The 18,008-nt window shown below is 48.7% G+C and overlaps 3 protein-coding genes and 1 pseudogene across 3 annotated transcripts; all 4 read left to right on the top strand.

Annotated features, from left to right (window-relative positions):
* Nucleotides 1-262: 262 nt before the first annotated feature.
* LOC117853319 (xyloglucan O-acetyltransferase 1) lies at nt 263-2,600 on the top strand. The gene is made up of 2 exons (XM_034735712.2): nt 263-1,242; nt 1,334-2,600. The coding sequence occupies exons 1-2, from the start codon at nt 1,010-1,012 to the stop codon at nt 2,430-2,432; spliced, it is 1,332 nt and encodes a 443-aa protein (XP_034591603.1). The 5' UTR covers nt 263-1,009; the 3' UTR covers nt 2,433-2,600.
* Nucleotides 2,601-4,275: 1,675 nt separating this feature from the next.
* Nucleotides 4,276-6,247, top strand: LOC117853402 (xyloglucan O-acetyltransferase 1). The gene is made up of 2 exons (XM_034735775.2): nt 4,276-4,517; nt 4,948-6,247. The coding sequence occupies exons 1-2, from the start codon at nt 4,282-4,284 to the stop codon at nt 6,026-6,028; spliced, it is 1,317 nt and encodes a 438-aa protein (XP_034591666.1). The 5' UTR covers nt 4,276-4,281; the 3' UTR covers nt 6,029-6,247.
* A 5,804-nt stretch (nt 6,248-12,051) lies between these two features.
* LOC140222557 (uncharacterized) lies at nt 12,052-13,288 on the top strand (annotated as a pseudogene).
* Nucleotides 13,289-15,681: 2,393 nt separating this feature from the next.
* On the top strand, nt 15,682-17,537 carry LOC117852116 (xyloglucan O-acetyltransferase 1). Its single transcript, XM_034734071.2, has 2 exons — nt 15,682-16,269; nt 16,356-17,537. The coding sequence occupies exons 1-2, from the start codon at nt 16,049-16,051 to the stop codon at nt 17,434-17,436; spliced, it is 1,302 nt and encodes a 433-aa protein (XP_034589962.1). The 5' UTR covers nt 15,682-16,048; the 3' UTR covers nt 17,437-17,537.
* Nucleotides 17,538-18,008: the final 471 nt, after the last annotated feature.

Below are 18,008 nucleotides of genomic sequence, written 5' to 3'. Positions count from 1 at the left end.
CGTCCAGTGTCCCCGCTTGGAGTCGTAGAGGCAGAGGTCGAACTGCCCGGCGGGGTGCCTCCAATATTCATGGCGAAGCACGGCAACAATGCATTTCCTACCGCCCGTGTGGTCGTCGCGGTAGCACAGGACGCCGGCGTCGTCTCCATCGATTTGAACCCTTCAGGCCAGACTGTGACGCTGAGAAGGACGAACTCCTCCTCCGCGGCGAGGATGCTCGGCTCGTAGTGGATCTCGGCGACGTCTGGGCTGTGGAGGCACACGTAGGAGACGAGCGGCGGGCGGCGAGGGCAGAAGGTGGCCTGGATCGGCTTGCCGTTGCAGGTCACGGAGCAGGCGGTGGTGGCGTTGTTGCGCTTGGCTACGTAGGCCTTCCGCTCGAGGAGCACCCAGGGGAGCTTCTCCTGGGCAGCGGCGGCGTCGTCGGCGGAGAGGGCGGGCGGATTAAGGGAGGACGGGTAGAGATCAGGAATCCGCATGGTCTCAGATGATACAAAATTGATCTGGCTCCGGATCTTGTCTTGATTGGATGGATCATGGATGTCCCTGGTGTATCGTGTATGTAGAGGTTGATGAAGAGGTCCGTTTCCGACTCGAACTAAGCTCTAGTCGGGAGAATATAAGACAACACAATGATTTCGAATTCCGTAATGTTTTCATAGAGGAAGGAATTACGTAGCCCTTCACGTCGGGCCAGCCCAGCCCAATGGCCAACGCCACGGGCTCTTTTGAGGCCTGCCCGGCAAAAGAAAGGCCTGGAGTTGGGACAAAGGTTGAAAATCATGGAAAGTCGAGTGCTTGCTTGTGCGTGCATTCAATGTACACAGTCGTGTGGTGTGCGTGCACGTGCTTCTACCTTGGTACCAGACATCGAGCTGCACTTGTTCCATTTCCCTAACGATTCCCGAATCCAGGGCCGGGAGCCCGGGACACATCGTCGGTGGCCCGGCAACAACACATCGTCGTGAAACAGAGCACCTCCCCTGATCCTGCCGTGCAAATCAAGGAGATGGGAGCGTGCCAAGCACTTCATCCCCACAGCCAGAAACCATCGTCTCCCAGCACGAACAGCTCCAATCCGGGCTATTTCCTCTCCAAACCCGTCTGCGCTTGGCTCGCCTGCGGCTTCCTCTCCTTGGCTCTCCTCCACCTCCTCTGCTGCTCCCCCGCCGGCACCCAACAAGCGGTGTTCTCTCCTCTGCTCCAGCTCTTCAACACCTCCTCCGCCTCGGTGTCATCAGTGTTCGTGAATGTTGCTTAAACCACCGTCACCTACTCGAAAAGCTCTTGCACTTGCAGCTTTTGTATTTCCCATGTTCCTTGTTTGATGCAGGCCGGAGGGAGGCGGGCAGAGCTGCGACTACTCGGAGGGGCAGTGGGTGTGGGCGCCGGGCCACGCGCGCCGGTACAACGCCACCGAATGCAACGTCAAGGACAGCGAGAACTGCGTCCGCAACGGGCGCCCGGACACCGGCTACCTCGACTGGCGGTGGCAGCCTGCGGCGGCTGGGTGCGAGCTGCCGGCCTTCGACGCCGCGGCGTTCCTCGCCGCGGTCCGCGGCAAGCACGTCGCGTTCGTGGGCGACTCCATGGCGCGGAACCAGGCCGAGTCGCTGGTCTGCCTCCTCGGCGCGTCGGCGTTCCCGTCCCTCCTCGTGTACCGCGACGCCGACCCCGGCGTGTTCCAGTTCCGGCGCTGGGCGTTCCCGTCGCACGGCGTGACGGTGTCCGTGTACTGGGCGCCGTTCCTGGCGCGGGCCACGGGCAGGGTGGACGACTACCACCTGCCTTACAGCTCGGTGTACCTCGACACGCTCGCCGAGCGGTGGTCGGCGGAGGCCGACACCATGGACGTGGCGGTGGTCAGCGCGGGCCACTGGTTCCTGAAGTGGGCCATGTTCTACAACGGCAGCGAGGTGCTCGGCGTGCACATGCTCCCGGAATCCAACCACACTGAGATCGGCTTCGTCTCGCCGTTCCGGGAGGTGATCCGGAGGTCGGTGGACCGACTCCTCATCGGTTCCGGCGGCGGCGGCGACGCCCGGGGCGACCGGACAGTGGTTCTGGCCACCATATCGCCGTCGCACTTCGAGAAGGCGTGGGACGACCCCACGACGTGCGCGAGGAAGGGCCCGTACAAGGATGAGGAGAAGGAGGTGGACGGCGAGGCCGCGGAGCTCAGGAGGGTCGTTAAAGAAGAGGCGTCCGCGGCGGCGGCGAGGAGCGACGGCGGGGCGACGACGATCAAGGTGCTGGACGTGACGAAGCTAGCGACGATGCGGCCGGACGGACACCCCGGCGCGTACATGCACAGGGACCCGTTCGCGCCCGGCAAGCCGGAGAAGATGCTCAACGACTGCCTCCATTCCTGCCTGCCCGGGCCGGTGGACACGTTTAATGAGATATTGCTGCAGCTCCTGACCAAGAGGTAGAGTACGTGGTTGGCAGGAGCAATACTCATACGAGTGTGCACGTGCACCTGCCATTTTGCGTTGCGCTTGCGCGCGTATGACATGTAGCGTGTCACTGCTACGCCTGATGAACGGTCAACTTTAGTGAATTGACGTGGTCGTCGTTCCTCGTCAGTTATGTTGGTCCAATCTTTTGGAGACGTAGATATGGGTTTGGGTGCATGCATGGGTTCAGAATTAAGAAAAAATGGTTTATTAGACGTGGAAAAAGAAACATTTTCCAAAAAACACAATACACATGTAGACACTCATACATGCACGTATGCAAATAAAATTTTCCTAAATATAAGCACCTCCGATGGATTGAGATGGCATATCTTGATACTGATAAAGTTACCATAGGCATCTTATATATTGTCCACGGGTATATCGCTCATTATTAAATAGCTATAAATAAGCCTGTGTTGAGTTAAAGACTGTTGATGAATATGTTCCATAAAAAAACCTAACCAATCGAGGCCCCATAAATTTGTACGCGGAAAATGAAAATGAACTTGTTGATACATAAGTCTTAGAAACTCATTAGAAGTCTCTAGAGGCTTGCTCCAAATGATATATGATAATAAGTACTCCTGATATTGCTATTTCAAACTGGAATAACATTTTAGCACCTCCACGTTATGTGAGACATACTAGAAAAAGGAAGGTATTCTAGAAATTCTTAAAAACAAATACGATACATCGAACCATTGAGTTGATAGACTTTGTTTCTAAATTAATCAACATCATCATTAGAAAAAATAACCCAACATGTCCCTAATATTTTCTTCCAAATTACCCTGTTGTCATTTGAAAATAATAAATACTCTAAATACTTGCTTCTAAATTAAAATTTTAATTTAAGATACCTCCAATATTTGTTTCTAAACTAAACAAACGTGTCGCCATCTTGCCTCATAAATATATCTAAAGACTAATTTAAGTCTTTGTCAATAATCTAAAAAATCTAGGAGAAAATTTTATACCAATTTTTTTCGAATTAGATAAGCTAGAGCCAAAAAAGTCTCTCCACCAGATGAGCCAACACCATTTTAGCAGGAGCAAGAGCTGTGCCAAACAACCATAATTTACACCTCTCTTACTAGTTACATGGTGAAGTTGACCAAGATAGCATGGATAACCACAAATATATATTCCGTGATGAATTAAAATCTCTAGTGGTTACCGTTATTTCCTGCGCTACTTTTTCACTATGTTTCAATTATCTCGTTTAAATTTATTTTAGTGTTTAAACTAGTGACTAAGACGATTCAGGAATTTCTTCTTAATTGAATTGGTAATCTAGTCCTTGGTGCATATATATAATAACAAATGGTTAAATGGAATATATTATTATATTCTATTGCAGAACGTACACTATATGAGGTGATAAGTTCCCTTCCTTTGAAGCTGGAGTCATAAAATAGTTTTTATAATTTTTATTGCCAATTTTACAAATTTTGATGTTTTTCCCAGACTCTATAATGATGCATATGCCATAGTAGCAAAAAAAAAAAACTCCAATGGTTCGTTACAAGAATCATGGTGGCTGTATTGCTCATTTCCCATAGCCGCTGTTTATCCGTGTAACATAATTGGATCATCTTACATTAGAATTCTAATGGCTTAGGTACCATGACAAATGAGATTCTGTCAAGTGTTAACCATGACTCTTCATTTAAGTTTAGCCAACCTTAGGTTCCAGATCCATAAACGGTGCGGCTCCCACGATGTCAACTGACATGATCATCGAACTAGCAGCTATAACCCCCTGCTAAGTTGAGCAAAACCACAACCCTGCCGGTGAGCTTAGCACAGTAGCAACCTCGACATGGGAGCGCACGAGCAGCCGCCGCTGCATCCCAACAAACAGAAGACGACATGGTCTGCCAAAGCCGGCAATTCAGGCTATTTCGTGCCCAGACCCGTCTGCGCTTGGCTGGCCTGCGGTTTCGTTTCCTTGGCTCTCCTCCATCTCCTCTGCTGCGCTCCCCCCGGCACTCAGAATGCCGTGCTCTCTCGTCTGCTCCAGTACGTGGACGACACCTACAACTTCGTCTCATCTGGGTGCGCGAGTCCCTTCTAAGAAGGTGTTTGATACGAGATGCTAAACTGTAGGAGGATCATATCGAATGTTCGGACGCTAATTAGGAGGACTACACATGGGCTAATTATAAAACTAATTGCAGAACCCCTGTACTAATTCGCGACACGAATCTATTAAACCTAATTAATCCATTATTAGCAAATGGTTACTGTAGCACCACATTGTTAAATCATGGACTAATTAGGCTTAATAGATTCGTCTCATGAATTAGACTCCATCTGTGCAATTAGTTTTGTAATTAGACTATATTTAATACTTTTAATTAGTATCTAAACATTCGATGTGATAGATAATGAGGGTATATCCAAACATCCTTGCATTCGCACAGATCTTACTTACACGTTTGCAGCATATGCGAGCTCGGTTTAATTTTTGTTGATTTCATTGCAGTCCCCGGAGATGCAACTACTCTGATGGGAGGTGGGTGTACGCGCCGGGCCACGCGCGTCGGTACAACGGCACGGAGTGCGATGTGAAGGACAGCCACAACTGCATCCGCAACGGGCGCCCCGACACGGGCTACCTCGACTGGCAGTGGCAGCCGGCGGGTTGCCACCTGCCGGCGTTCGACGCCAAGGCCTTCCTCTCGGCGGCGCGCGGCAAGCACGTGGCCCTCGTCGGCGACTCCATGGCGCGGAACCAGGCGCAGTCCCTCGCCTGCCTCCTCGCTGCCGAGTTCCCGCACCGCGTCGTGTACCGGGACCCCGACTACCCGCGCAGCCGCAAGCCCGACCTGTGGCGCTGGGCGTTCCCGTCGCACGGCGTCACGGTCTCCTTCTACTGGGCGCCGTTCCTCGCCAGGGCCACGGGCAAGGCGCGCAACGACACCCTGCCGCAGAACGTGAACCACGTCCACCTCGACGCGCCCGACGACCGGTGGGGCGCTGACGCCGACACCATGGACGTGGTCGTGCTCGGCACCGGCCACTGGCCGCTGAACGGCGCCATCTACTACAACAACGGCGAGGTGATCGGCCACCACGCCCACGACGAGCTCGACCCGGCGACGGATATCGGCTACGCCCGGCCGATGAGGATGGCGTACCGGACGGCGCTGGACCGTCTGAGCTCCGGCGGCCGGCCGCGGACCGTGGTGCTAGCGACCCTCTCGCCGGGCCACAAGTACGAAGGCGACACGCTCGCCACCATGTGCCCGAGGAAGAAGCCGTACAGGGAGGGGGAGCAGGAGCTGCGCGACCTCGACAGGGAGCTGGTCGGCCTCGTCTACGAGGAGGCGGAGGCCGCTAGGGCGAGGAACGGTGAGGGCAGTGCGACGAAGGTGGAGGTGCTGGACGTGACGAAGCTGGCGATCATGCGGCCGGACGGGCACCCCGGCGCGTACATGCACCGGGACCCCTTCGCGCACGAGGTGCAGCCGTGGATGGCGGCGGACTGCGTCCATTTCTGCCTGCCCGGGCCGGTCGACACCTTCAACGAGATACTGCAGCACATCCTGAGGAAGAGGAGATGATGAGATCAGTGAGTACGGCGATGCCTAGGCGTGTTGTGTAGATCATGAGTACATCTCTGGACCGCGCGGTTTAGATCGATCATGCAGCTACCTGTTATCGTTGAACGTTGATGCTCCTCGTTTTGCCCCTTCAAATACTTTGTGCTATATGGACCTGTTTGCTTTGAGCCCCGGCAAACCTGCCTGCAGTCCCACCGCTAGCATCGCTGCCCAGCAGGCAGCATGCGTACTTGCATTTTTTTTATGAAGCTAGCAGAAGGCAGAGGATTCTCTATCTTATATGGATTCATTGAAAATGGAAAACAGATTAAGGCCAAGCTACATGCAAAAAAATACAAAATAATATAGGCAAGGGCAAAATTAAAAAGAAAGAAAAAGGAGAACAAAGGCAAAAGGAAATCATGCAAATTTCTCCTCTCAAACTAGTATAAGATAGAATCCAAGGTCAACACTACCAAACGTGAGCTCCATAGACCTGTACGGATTTCCTGATATTTCGTAAGGAGCTCGCTGCTTCTTGTGACCGATCCATTTAAAAAGAAAATCAGTGCAGCGCGAGCAAGAAATAACTCATAACAAGCACAAATATCCCAAAACCAATTCGCCATGTGCAATCAAATCAATACCCGAACATTAAGAAGAAATCAAGAAAACGGATTGCATGCCCACTTGTGTGTGCGATTATTGTTTCGTATTGAGCCTGTCCCAGGATGTTAGCCATAAAGCATACTCTCTTCTTCTCTATATAACTACTTTAGTTAATTGAACTAAGGTCATTGGTGACCCTTAAGCGGCACCAATTCGCAACCCTAATTGTGAGAAGATTTTTGCTGCAGATCGGTAAGAATCACACGATATGATTAAGCTAAGTTTTGCCAGTATGTTGGAGATGTTTTAATAACAGCATCATCTTGCATTGCGTGGGTTTGAGCAACCTTGTGCCCGGATTCCGTGACCATCAACCCTTCCAGTTGAACCTCATCAGTATGCGATAGGATGGCAGCATGGTCGGACCTTATCAGATGTGCGACAGGGTGGCAGCATGGTGGACTTGGCACGGTATCGGCCATGACACGATATATGCATCTAGGCCTTGCCGTGACCAGCGCCCTGCCATAGCACGGTGGGCGTGAGTCGCTTCGGCGATGGATGGCTATCGATAATGATGGCCTACAGTCGCGGGTATGCTCGGTACCATCAGCACCTCGGTGAGGCACCTTTCGTACTTTTTTTTCTTAGGCTATTGCTGATATGGTGTGGTGGAGGTCGGGGTGAAAGCGTTGTCAGTGATGCCTGCGGGTGCCGCTACCTCCTTATAGGTGACTTGTTTGCACTTCCCTATATGGTCATATTTCGATCTTCAGGTGTAAACCCAGCCCCATACTCGGGCCGACGATGATGGCACTATTGGCATCATGTTCTTCATGAAGGCGTTGTCGTGGAGATCCATCTAGTGTTTCGGCATTCTCTGTTCTTGCTCGGCTGCTCGTGGGCGATCTTCCTACGTCGCTTTGAGTTTACCTTTGGGAGAATATATTTGCTGCGATTTATTAACGTGGTGGGAGGACATAATGAGACCGTTCGTTTGACAAGCAGAGCAATTGAGGCTTTGGACATAAGAGTGGATGGATAAGCAATATTAGACATTGTTTAAAATTATTCTCTTCTTATGTACTCTTCCTCCTTTTATTTATTCTTTCAGTGATCAGCTATTGAGCTAAAGAACTTTTATTTATTCTTTCAATGATTAGCTATTGAGCTAAAGAATTTGTAAGAACTTAGTTGCGTGCGTTTATAGCAGAGGTAGCATGTATTTCCATTTTCTAAAAAAAGTCATCTTGCATTGGTTCCTGGAGCAACCACCTTGAGATCGACTACCAAATAGTTGACACTTAAGGCGTCCGCAATGGTGCCGAGTCAGCTAGCTATTTGAGTGTACAGCTCAGCATGTATCCTATGAGGAGGAAAGAGAAGATGCAAAAATATTCGAGCCGGCAACTTGCTCGTCGCTCAGCTCGCACACGCGACGATGCGCCAAATCGCCAGCTTCATCGCCATCTGCTAGCTATTCTTCTAGCGTTTTCAGATCCGCTGCGCGGGAATCCATTTTCTCTCCCGCGTCACTGCGCGGGAAAATCCATCCACGGCGTGCAAAAATCCCTCCACAATCCACCTTCTCCCACCCTTGCTCTTCCGATTTAGTTCTGGAGGCGACAAAAGCAAGGTCTGTTCCTCTTCTTTTCCGTCATATCTTCCCATCTATCTTATTCCACAATCCAGCTCCTGTGCTTGACTCTTTCGATTCAGTTCCGGCCCACGAGATCCTTGTCGCTGCTGGTGATGAGCCGCCGGAAGCGAGAGATGGCCCTGCCACCACACCAGACTGGATCTGCTCGGATGGGATCCGCCCCTGCTTCTGCTATTCAAGTGCCTACGCATGATCCTGCACTTCTTGGTGGTGGTTCTTCTATTCCAAATATAGGAGGTCCATCAGGTAATCGCTCTTGGTTTCTATATTTAGCTAGATGCATAGCAGTAAGCTAGAAAAAAATCAATGAAGTCACTCCTGCTACTTATTGATTTTTTAGATATTTAGTGGAAGTTTATCTTGATTTCTTGATAAAGTGTTTGTCTAAACTAATGGCCGAATGGCATGACTCTGCAGCATGGTGGCCTGGACCTTTGCCACAAGCCACATCTTCAGCAGCCACATCCACAAATTGGTAAGTTTTATTTTTTTCCATGTAATTTTCTTGCTGCACTAGTTGTCATTTTATTATGTTCAGAAACAGTTAGTTCACTAGCTATATTAGTTTTATTAGAAGTAATGTTCAGAAACAGTTAGTTCACTAGCTATATTAGTTTCATTAGAACTAACGATATGGGTTGCTTGATTTTCCAGTGGTATGGATTACTATCCACCTGGTGGTTTTATGAGCATTTTACAATCTGGACAACCATTCTTTCCTCATGTTTCGGCACCATGACCACCTATGGGAAAGGAATCTCAATTAGCACCACCAAAAAATGACTCAGGAAACCAAAATTCTAAAAAGAGATCGAAAGGCAAAACCATCATCAACTTAGATGATGGAAACGATGGCAGGACTGCAAAGCGCCTTGTATTTGATCCAGATGAGGACGTGAGGCTAGTAAGTAAAATTGTATCACTCACTTTATTTTTGTAGCTACACAAATATATGAACCTACAACTAATCATGCATCCTAAATTCAGGTCAGTGCATGGCTGATCCACTCAAATGACCCAATCAATGGGAATTGCAAGAAAAATGAGAAGTATTGGGGTGATGTACATGGACACTACAATAAGACTACACCTACAAACCGAAAAAGAGAGGTGAAACATCTCAAAGATCGCTGGACAAAAATTAAGAGATGGGTGGCATTTTTCTGCGGAAGTTGGAAGAAGGCTACCTCAATTTATCTTAGTGGATATTCAGATGAGCAGCTAAAAGACATGGCTAAGCAGTTTTATTTGGATGACTATAAGGAAGGACCATTCATAGTTGAGCACTGCTGGAAGATTCTTCGTGATGAACCCAAGTGGCATGCAGTTTTGGAAGAACTTGAAAACCCAAATAAAAGGAGTTTGGATGGTGAAGATGAGGCAATTGGCACCTCAAGGACACCAGAAGCTGTAGGAGAATCAGAACGTCCTATGGGGACACAACAAGCTAAGAAAAAACGCAATGGTAAAGGTAGAGTCAGCGATGATGATGAAACGTCCTATGATGAAGACTTGAAGAAATTCATTGACATTCAAGTAGCAACAAAAAAACGACAGGAAGATTTCATAGAGGCACAAGAACGCATTTCTGAAAAGAAGTTTCAGACAGCAAGGCTTAACAGGGAGGCCGCTTTACTGGAATCGTATCAAAAACTCTTGTGTATGGACACTAGGGAGATGAAGGATATTAGAGCTGAGCATGTCCTTGCCCTGAAGATGCTAAGGGAGAAATTGGCCGGTAACAATAACTAAGGTACTTTGTTTACTGCTATTTTTTTACACCAGTCAACATGTATAAATGCATTGCTAATTATCATGCAGTACCACTAAATTTAGTCAGTTAACATCTATTACCAATGCTTTGTGAATTATCATGCAGTACCACTAATTACATGACCAGTTTGGTGTAGTAGTCAAAACGTATTTGTCCTTTGTGCGTGTATATATACATGACCAGTATGGCTGCATATATGCACAACAGCCTAAACTCTCCAACCTCTATACCCCTTTCTAAACTTGTCTCCAAACATGTCGGATCAATCCAATGATTCTGTAGACCCTTTAGAAGAGTTCTCAGCTGAGCAACAAGCCCTCGACTCTCTTTGTCGGGCATGCATCCCAGACCCACGAGTAGACCCTGGACGGCCCACTGTTAGGACGTACTCGGATATGATCAGGACGGGATAGGCGTATCCCACTCGGACTAGTCAAGTATGTGTATGGAAAACTACTCGGGCCATAACCGAGTAGAACTCTGTAGTAGTACTCGACTAGGACTCAGACTTGTAACCCTGCCCTCCCGTGCATATAAGGGCGGGCAGGGACCCCCTCAAAAAAGGAACAACTCTGGTTCATCCAAGATCAATACAAACCAACACACAGGACGTAGGGTATTACGCGATCTAGCGGCCCGAACTTGTCTAAATCGTGTTCCTTGCGTCACCATTGATTCCTTGATTCTCGACGATCCTTACTGCACAAAAGACCACCTAGGGTACCCCCTAGGCGGGTTGCCGGTCTAAAACGCCGACAGCTGGCGCGCCAGGTAGGGGAACTCGTCGAATTTCTCAGCGCGAACTCAATGGCAACGGTCATCATCAAGCCCGTCTTCATCATCGAAGCGGGCGCAACCTTCATTTTCGGATCCTGGCTCTGCATCGCCGATGGCGCTGGCTCGTTCCGACGCCAGATCATCAACGCCTAGGAGAAGAAATCAGAGGGTCTGGTCGGAAAAAACCAAGATTTCAAAGTCGACAACTTCGAGTTCGACTACACGTCGGACTCAACTTCGCTTCGAACTAGTCGTTCCCAGTCACTCCCAAGCCAGTTTCGACTCCAAAACGGTTTCCGCACGGACTCCGCAATGCAGCCGAAGTCCACCAGGATTTTCTTACTCGAATTCAACTCGAACTCGGGCACGACGAAGACGACGACTCTGACTCAGTTTATCCGCCAGAAATACCATTATCTGGTCCAGCCTAAGGATTGGTAATAACTTCAACGTCACAAGGCAGATTCGTACGTTGGCCAGGTTTGAGACCATCTCTTCTTACCCGCGACTACGACTCGCGCCTTGTCGCTCATATAGACAACCTCCCATATCAAGAGGGTGTCCCACTCCCATCCAACCGCGAGAAAAGTTCCACAGAGATTGCAACGTCAAGTTCCGGAAGTTACTACCCGGACAAGGAAGTCCTTGTTATTACTCGAAATAACAACCCGGGTACTAGCCAGAACAGAACCCCCAGGCGATTAGCACAACTCAACAACATCTCAGAAGACGAGTCTATAACTGACGCCCCACAAAATGAAACCTCTGATCAGAAACCAAAGAAGGATGCGCAATGCTACTCGAGCCGAGCGACGGTAGTCGATGGCTACAAATATTCCCATCACAAACCTTGAAAGAGCTTTCGACGCAGTTCAGGCTCAAGAGCACAGTACTCCACTTGCGGCAATCGCCTCAATTAATCTTTTAACAACGTTGATGCCTCAAGACAGGGACAACGAAGCCACAGCTCAGCTTGTGTAGTGCGGCAACGGACTAATCGCACAACTCGCGAAGCAAGCCTACAAGCTACTCGACAAAGAATCACCAATTCCGTCTGTTCCTTGCATCACGGCTCACCAAGAAGGTAGCAGAGGTGCTGCAGCCAACAACAATGATGCCCCAAGAAATGACAATGAAGTCGCCAACCAGCCTCGGCAGCACAGCCAAGGCCCAAGCAAACACAAGGCCCCAGCACGCCATAAGGAGGTTGGAGACGCCGACACTCTTGCTAGCCGGATTTTTACGAAGATTAAGGCAAAGATGGTAGGTAGTTCATCTAGGCGTCGAACCAAAAAGTACATCAACAGGGATTGTGAAGGTGCTCTTCAACGACTTGTGGCTGATTATTTTGCAGAAGAGCCTCTATATTCTGATGCAATATTTTGTAGAAGATTTTGGATGAGAAGGCATGTTTTTCTACGCATTGTGGATGCCCTGGGCAGTTGGTCTCCCTATTTCACTCAAAGGGTAGACTGTACTAATCGCCCGGGGCTTTCACCACTGCAAAAGTGCACAGTAGCAATCTGTATGCTTGCATATGGGACTGCAGCTGACATGCTTGATGAGTACTTAAAGGTTGCAGAGAGCACTGCCCTTGAGTGCTTGGAAAAATTTGTGCAAGGGGTGGTTGAAGTTTTCGGCTCCAAGTACATTCGATGTCCTACAGCTGAAGACATGGAGCGTCTGCTCCAAGTTGGAGAGTCTCGTGGATTCCCTGGAATGTTGGGTAGTATTGACTGCATGCATTGGCGATGGGAAAATTGTCCAACAGCATGGAAGGGGCAATATACCACTGGTCGCTATGGATTCCCAACCATGATCCTTGAAGCGGTAGCTTCACATGACCTCCATATTTGGCATGCATTCTTTTGGTGTTGCTGGGTCTAATAATGACATCAACGTGCTTAATCAGTCCCCTTTGTTTCTTGAGGCGATAAAGGGTGAAGCTCCTCGGGTTCAGTATTCTGTCAATGGTAGGCAATACAACACTGGTTATTACCTAGCCAATGGAATTTACCCAGAATGGGCAGCCTTTGTGAAGTCTATAAATTCACCTCAACTAGACAAGCACAAGGTGTATGCAGCAGAACAAGAAGGTGCAAGGAAAGATGTGGAGCGTGCTTTTGGCGTTCTGCAAGCTCGCTACAACATTGTGCGTCGTACAGCACGATCTTGGAGCACAAGGATTATTGGACTGATCATGAAAGCTTGTGTTATTCTCCACAACATGATAGTGGAAGATGAGGGAGAAATGGCTAAGGAGTCTATTGATCTGAATGCAATTCCTGGAGAATCAATTGTTCTTCCTCCTGAAATGCAAAAGGCCACAAACAGTAACCCATACTTCAATGATGTTCGACATAGAAATTCTGCTATCCGTGCTCACTTTATCCACACTCAACTTAAAGATGATTTAATTGAGCACATTTGGCAGTGTTTTGGCCATAGGGCTCCCCACTAGTATTTTTTTTTCTAATAACCTCATGTAAGATCTGTCATGAATTTCTTTTTCTTATTGTCACTATTAATTATATTGAGTAAGCTAACTTACTGCTTGTTTTCTTTTTCCAGAATCGTTGGTACGAGGTTGATTGGCATTTCTAGCAGGCTGTCATGGAGGTTGACTTTTGGATTTTGGTGCTTCTTCCTCAACGATGCAGTTAGCTGTTCAGTTTGCTTTTGTGGCCTGAAATAAACATGTATGGCTAGAGTCACTGTTATCAATTAGTGCATTATGTCACTAGTAGAGAATTCACCTTCCATGCACCCCATTTTGTCCCGGTTTAAAGTTAGCCCGGGACAAAAGGTTCACCAACCGGGACTAAAGCTCGGTCACTGGTGGGGGGCTCACCAACCGGGACTTTTTATCCCGGTTGCAAAGGCTAGTGAAAAAAAAAGACCCTGAGAGGCCTTTTATCCCGGTTGGTGTTTCAAACCGGGATAAAAGGGTCCCAACGGGGTGGCTGAAAGAGAACTAAATCCCTCGAACCCTTTTATCCCGGTTTGTAATACCAACCGGGATAAAAGGGGGTCTTTTATCCCGTTTGGTGTTTCCAATCGGGATAAAAGGGTCCCCCACGAGTTAATACAAAAGGATTGCATCCCCTATATAGTTAGATATGCTGTGTAGGTGGGATGGCAAGGAAGCTACGCGCGAGGCTGGAGGTTGTGGGTTCGAATCCCACGCAACGCGCACGCGCATATTTCGCGTGAAAAATCGCGTGACTCGTGACTTGTGACTTGCTGCGACGTGCGCGTGTGGGGGGCCTCCTGGGAGCCTGGGATTTCTTTTTTTTTTGCAGCGCCTGCCGTGGTGACCCGTTTTATCCTGGTTGGATTTTCGGGAGATTTGCACCTTACCAACCGGGACTAAAGGCCAATTCTCTACCAGCGTGTATAACGTATGGACATTCTATTTTATTTCCATGTTTAAAACCTTTGGTTGTCTTGGTTGCTTATGTTTAGTTGGTCATGTAATGAAATGGCTTGAGTCATGTTTATCGGTTCATCATGTAGTAACATATGGACATTTTATTTTATTGTTGTGTTTAAAAGCTTGTTCATGTTTTCATGGTTGCTACCAGTTGGTTATATTGAGATGAGATGTTTAGTGTTATTCTCCATATAGAGAGATACAAAGATAATCTTCACAGCATATCCGTTCTCTCTCTGCACATGAAAGTACTAAAAATAACAAATAGCTAGCACTATATAGATAGTTGCATGGACTGCTAGCTATTTAGTGCTGAGTTGGATGGCTCTTAGCTAGCAATTAGCTAGGACTGTTGCGGATGACCTTATCGCAAATTGGCAATTAATGTATCATCCTAGCACCGTTTGGGATTCTTGGCGACATGGCTAGAATAATCTAACCATAGATCCCTCCCTCAGTTCTGATTACTGTTCTTGCGTAGATCCCCAAGCATCTCTCTCTCGTAGATCATTTAATTTGGTCACAGATTTGAGGTAAAAACAAACATCTTATTTGGTCTACCGAACCTGACAAGGTGCCATTTGACTTGGAATAACCTTGTCCATGACTTTCATTAAGATTAACATGTTAGTCAGTGATGGTTCTCTAACCCCGCAATCAGCGGTGGAAAATGCAGGATTCACCGGGTTTTCTAATTTGAGGTGGAAAGGATATGGTTGGATGCAGTTTGGATCTATAATCTGCAACAGGGCAGTAGTACTGGTTCTCAGCTAGAGGCTCTACGCACCCATAACCGCGCGTTCATAATTTGGAGGCAACAAAATGTTCTGATGAGGGGGGAAAAAGCTCATGTACAATAACAAAATTCAAAGTTGAGCCTCAACTTTTTCTCAACGAGCACAACATTTTGGCGCAAGCATAATGACAAGGAAGCCTAAGACGTATTACTGTATTAGGGTAATTTTATTTGTGCAAAACAACATCTTATATTATCATAACTTTAATTAAAAGTACTTAATCTAAATACAAATATAATTTTACATTTGAAACCAAGCACACACGGCTAGTACCGTTGCTTTGAAACTATGCTCAGGTTTCCACCTCAGTATCTACTGCCGGGGATTGGACTCCCAATCAATCTTATAAGCAATCAAGTCCATGGAGTAATAGAAAAGCCATGCTTAGTTATATGCTCGCTTATGATCATGGTGGAGTTTGAGATTGTCATTGCCTCAGTGTTATAGAACATTATATTCATAAGGAGACGGCGGCGGCACCACTCGTTTGCTCTAATAAAATCAGATTTCATCAGATCTTAAGACATCAAAAGAATAGAATGTAGTGACTTAGATCTTAAGAGAACAAAATAAGTAGAATTAATGTAGTGACTTAGATCATAAGAAAACAAAACAAATAGAATGTAGTGACCTAGATCTTAAGAAAACAAAAGAAGTAGAATGTAGTAGTGACTTAGCTATGCTAGGCTGGAGTGGACAACCTTTTGGCAGCAAAACATGAAATGGAATGAGGGGAAAATGGTCACTGTCGATTGTAGGACTCAACAGAAGAGTTCTGAAGGACTTAGTGATATAAACCCGCCGACGAAACTGCCATTGTTCTTATTTAATTTGGCAGAACAGATCCACATGCAATACATAACCGTGCATAATAAGAAAAGGTCCTAACCTCTTCCCAAAGCTAACCCATCTCCTATATGATTGAGCTGGGCTATATGTACATCGAACTTCCCAACTCAATCTCTTTCCATTGCTCATCTGCTACCTAGAGATGGGAGCGTCGTACCAGCCTCTGGATCCCCACAACCAGAAGCCATCCAGCAAAAAACCTCTCTCTTTCCTCTCCAAACCCGTCTGCGCCTGGCTCGCCTGCGGCTTCATCTCCTTGGCCCTCCTCCACCTCCTCTGCTGCTCTCCCGCGGGCACTCAACGAACGGCATTCTCTCCTCTGCTCCAGTACATCAACAACACCTACTCCTTCGTCTCATCGGTGTAAGTGAAAGATGCTAAACGCTTAAAACCCTTCATGGTTACATGAGCACCTACTCTTACCGTCGTACGACATTGCTTCTTTGCAGGCCTCCCGGAGGGGATGAGAGCTGCAACTACTCGGAGGGGAGGTGGGTATGGTCGCCAGGCTACGCGCGGCGGTACAACGCCACCGAGTGCAACGTCAAGGAGAGCCACGACTGCCTCCGCAACGGGCGGCCCGACACGGGCTACCTCGACTGGCGGTGGCAGCCGGCCGGCGGGTGCTCGCTGCCGGCGTTCGACGCCAGGGCGTTCCTCACGGCGATGCGCGGCAAACACATCGCCTTCATCGGCGACTCCATGGCGCGGAATCAGGCCCAGTCCCTCGTCTGCCTCCTCAGCGCCGCGTTCCCGAACCGGCTCCTGTACCGGGACGCCGACCCGCGCAAGTACAACTTCTGGCGCTACGCGTTCCCGACGCACGACGTGAAGGTGTCCTTTTACTGGAACCCGTTCATCGTCAAGGCCACGGGCAAATCGGAGGACGAGAGCATCCGCGAGAACCACGTGCATCTCGACACGCCCGGCGACGGGTGGGGCGCCGACGCCGACACGATCGACGTGGCGGTGCTCGGCGCCAGCCACTGGCTGCTGAACGGGGCCATCTACTACAACGGCAGCGAGGTGATCGGCGCTCATAACGCCCCGGCCGAGCTCAACTACACTGGCGTTGGCTACGCATGGCCGCTCAAGATGGCGTACCGGACGGCGGTGGAGCGGCTGAGCTCAAGCCGGCCGCGCACGGTGGTGCTCGCCACGTTCTCTCCTGCTCACTTCGAAGGCAGGCCGAGCGACAGCCCCACGGCGTGCACGAAGATGGAGCCGTACGAGGAGGGGGAGAAGGAGCTGGACTGGATCTGCAAGGAGCTCAGGGACATTGTCTACGACGAGGCGCAGGCCGCGAAGGTGAGGATCGCCGGGGCAAGCGCGACGAGGATCGAGGTGCTGGACGTGACGAAGATGGCGGCGATGCGGCCGGACGGGCACCCGAGCGTGTACATGCACCGCGACCCGTTTGCGCACGGCGTGCCGGAGAGGATGTACTCCGACTGTCTCCACTCCTGCCTGCCGGGGCCTGTCGACACCTTCAACGAGATGTTGCTGCAGATTCTGAGGAAGAGGCGATGAAGCACTGAACCTTCAGTTTAGAACTTTTGCTTCTTGAATATACTTTATTCTTTCAAATACTTGTACTCTGAAAGATTCTCTGTAAGAGAGATTAAGCTAAACCCAGTGATGCAACACAAAATTTAGAGCACGCGAAAGCCATGCAGTAGTCGACGTGTCCTTGCACAACATCGCGAAACTCAATGCCAGCAATTTTTACCTCCCTCAGCTGAAGTGACAAACTTTACCGTTGCTTAGCCTCTGAGTTGGTGACGGACCGTAAGATAGTCTATCTCAAGCAAATTAGGATGATCAAGCTTCTGAACAATTTCAATAATCTTGGGATTGACAAGTTGATGCCCTTAGAAAACTATCTGCACAAGGTCGAGGGATCATAGATCTTAGTTGTCCTTATTTCTGAATAAATATTCTGTTTTCGCACATCTCCATGCTCCACACCGTTGAATTAGCAATTAATGTGGTAACAGATTCGAGTTAAACAAGCAGTGGCTACTCTGATCTTTGCAGGACATCATTTAGACCAGGGATATAATGTATTTTAAGGGCCCGTTTAAATCAAAGGGAATCATTTT

Source organism: Setaria viridis, chromosome 4 (assembly GCF_005286985.2).
Source record: "Setaria viridis chromosome 4, Setaria_viridis_v4.0, whole genome shotgun sequence".
NCBI classification, from domain to species: domain Eukaryota; kingdom Viridiplantae; phylum Streptophyta; class Magnoliopsida; order Poales; family Poaceae; genus Setaria; species Setaria viridis.
This window is presented reverse-complemented; position numbering and strand designations above follow the sequence as displayed.

Excerpts from the sequence above, each read along its gene's own strand:
- LOC117853319 (XM_034735712.2), top strand. The coding sequence starts at position 1,010 with ATGGGAGCGTGCCAAGCACTTCATCCCCACAGCCAGAAACCATCGTCT. Across the intron at positions 1,243-1,333 it reads TCCGCCTCGGTGTCATCAGT|GCCGGAGGGAGGCGGGCAGA; the intron begins GTTCGTGAATGT and ends TGTTTGATGCAG.
- LOC117852116 (XM_034734071.2), top strand. The coding sequence starts at position 16,049 with ATGGGAGCGTCGTACCAGCCTCTGGATCCCCACAACCAGAAGCCATCC. Across the intron at positions 16,270-16,355 it reads TACTCCTTCGTCTCATCGGT|GCCTCCCGGAGGGGATGAGA; the intron begins GTAAGTGAAAGA and ends GCTTCTTTGCAG.
- LOC117853402 (XM_034735775.2), top strand. The coding sequence starts at position 4,282 with ATGGGAGCGCACGAGCAGCCGCCGCTGCATCCCAACAAACAGAAGACG. Across the intron at positions 4,518-4,947 it reads TACAACTTCGTCTCATCTGG|TCCCCGGAGATGCAACTACT; the intron begins GTGCGCGAGTCC and ends ATTTCATTGCAG.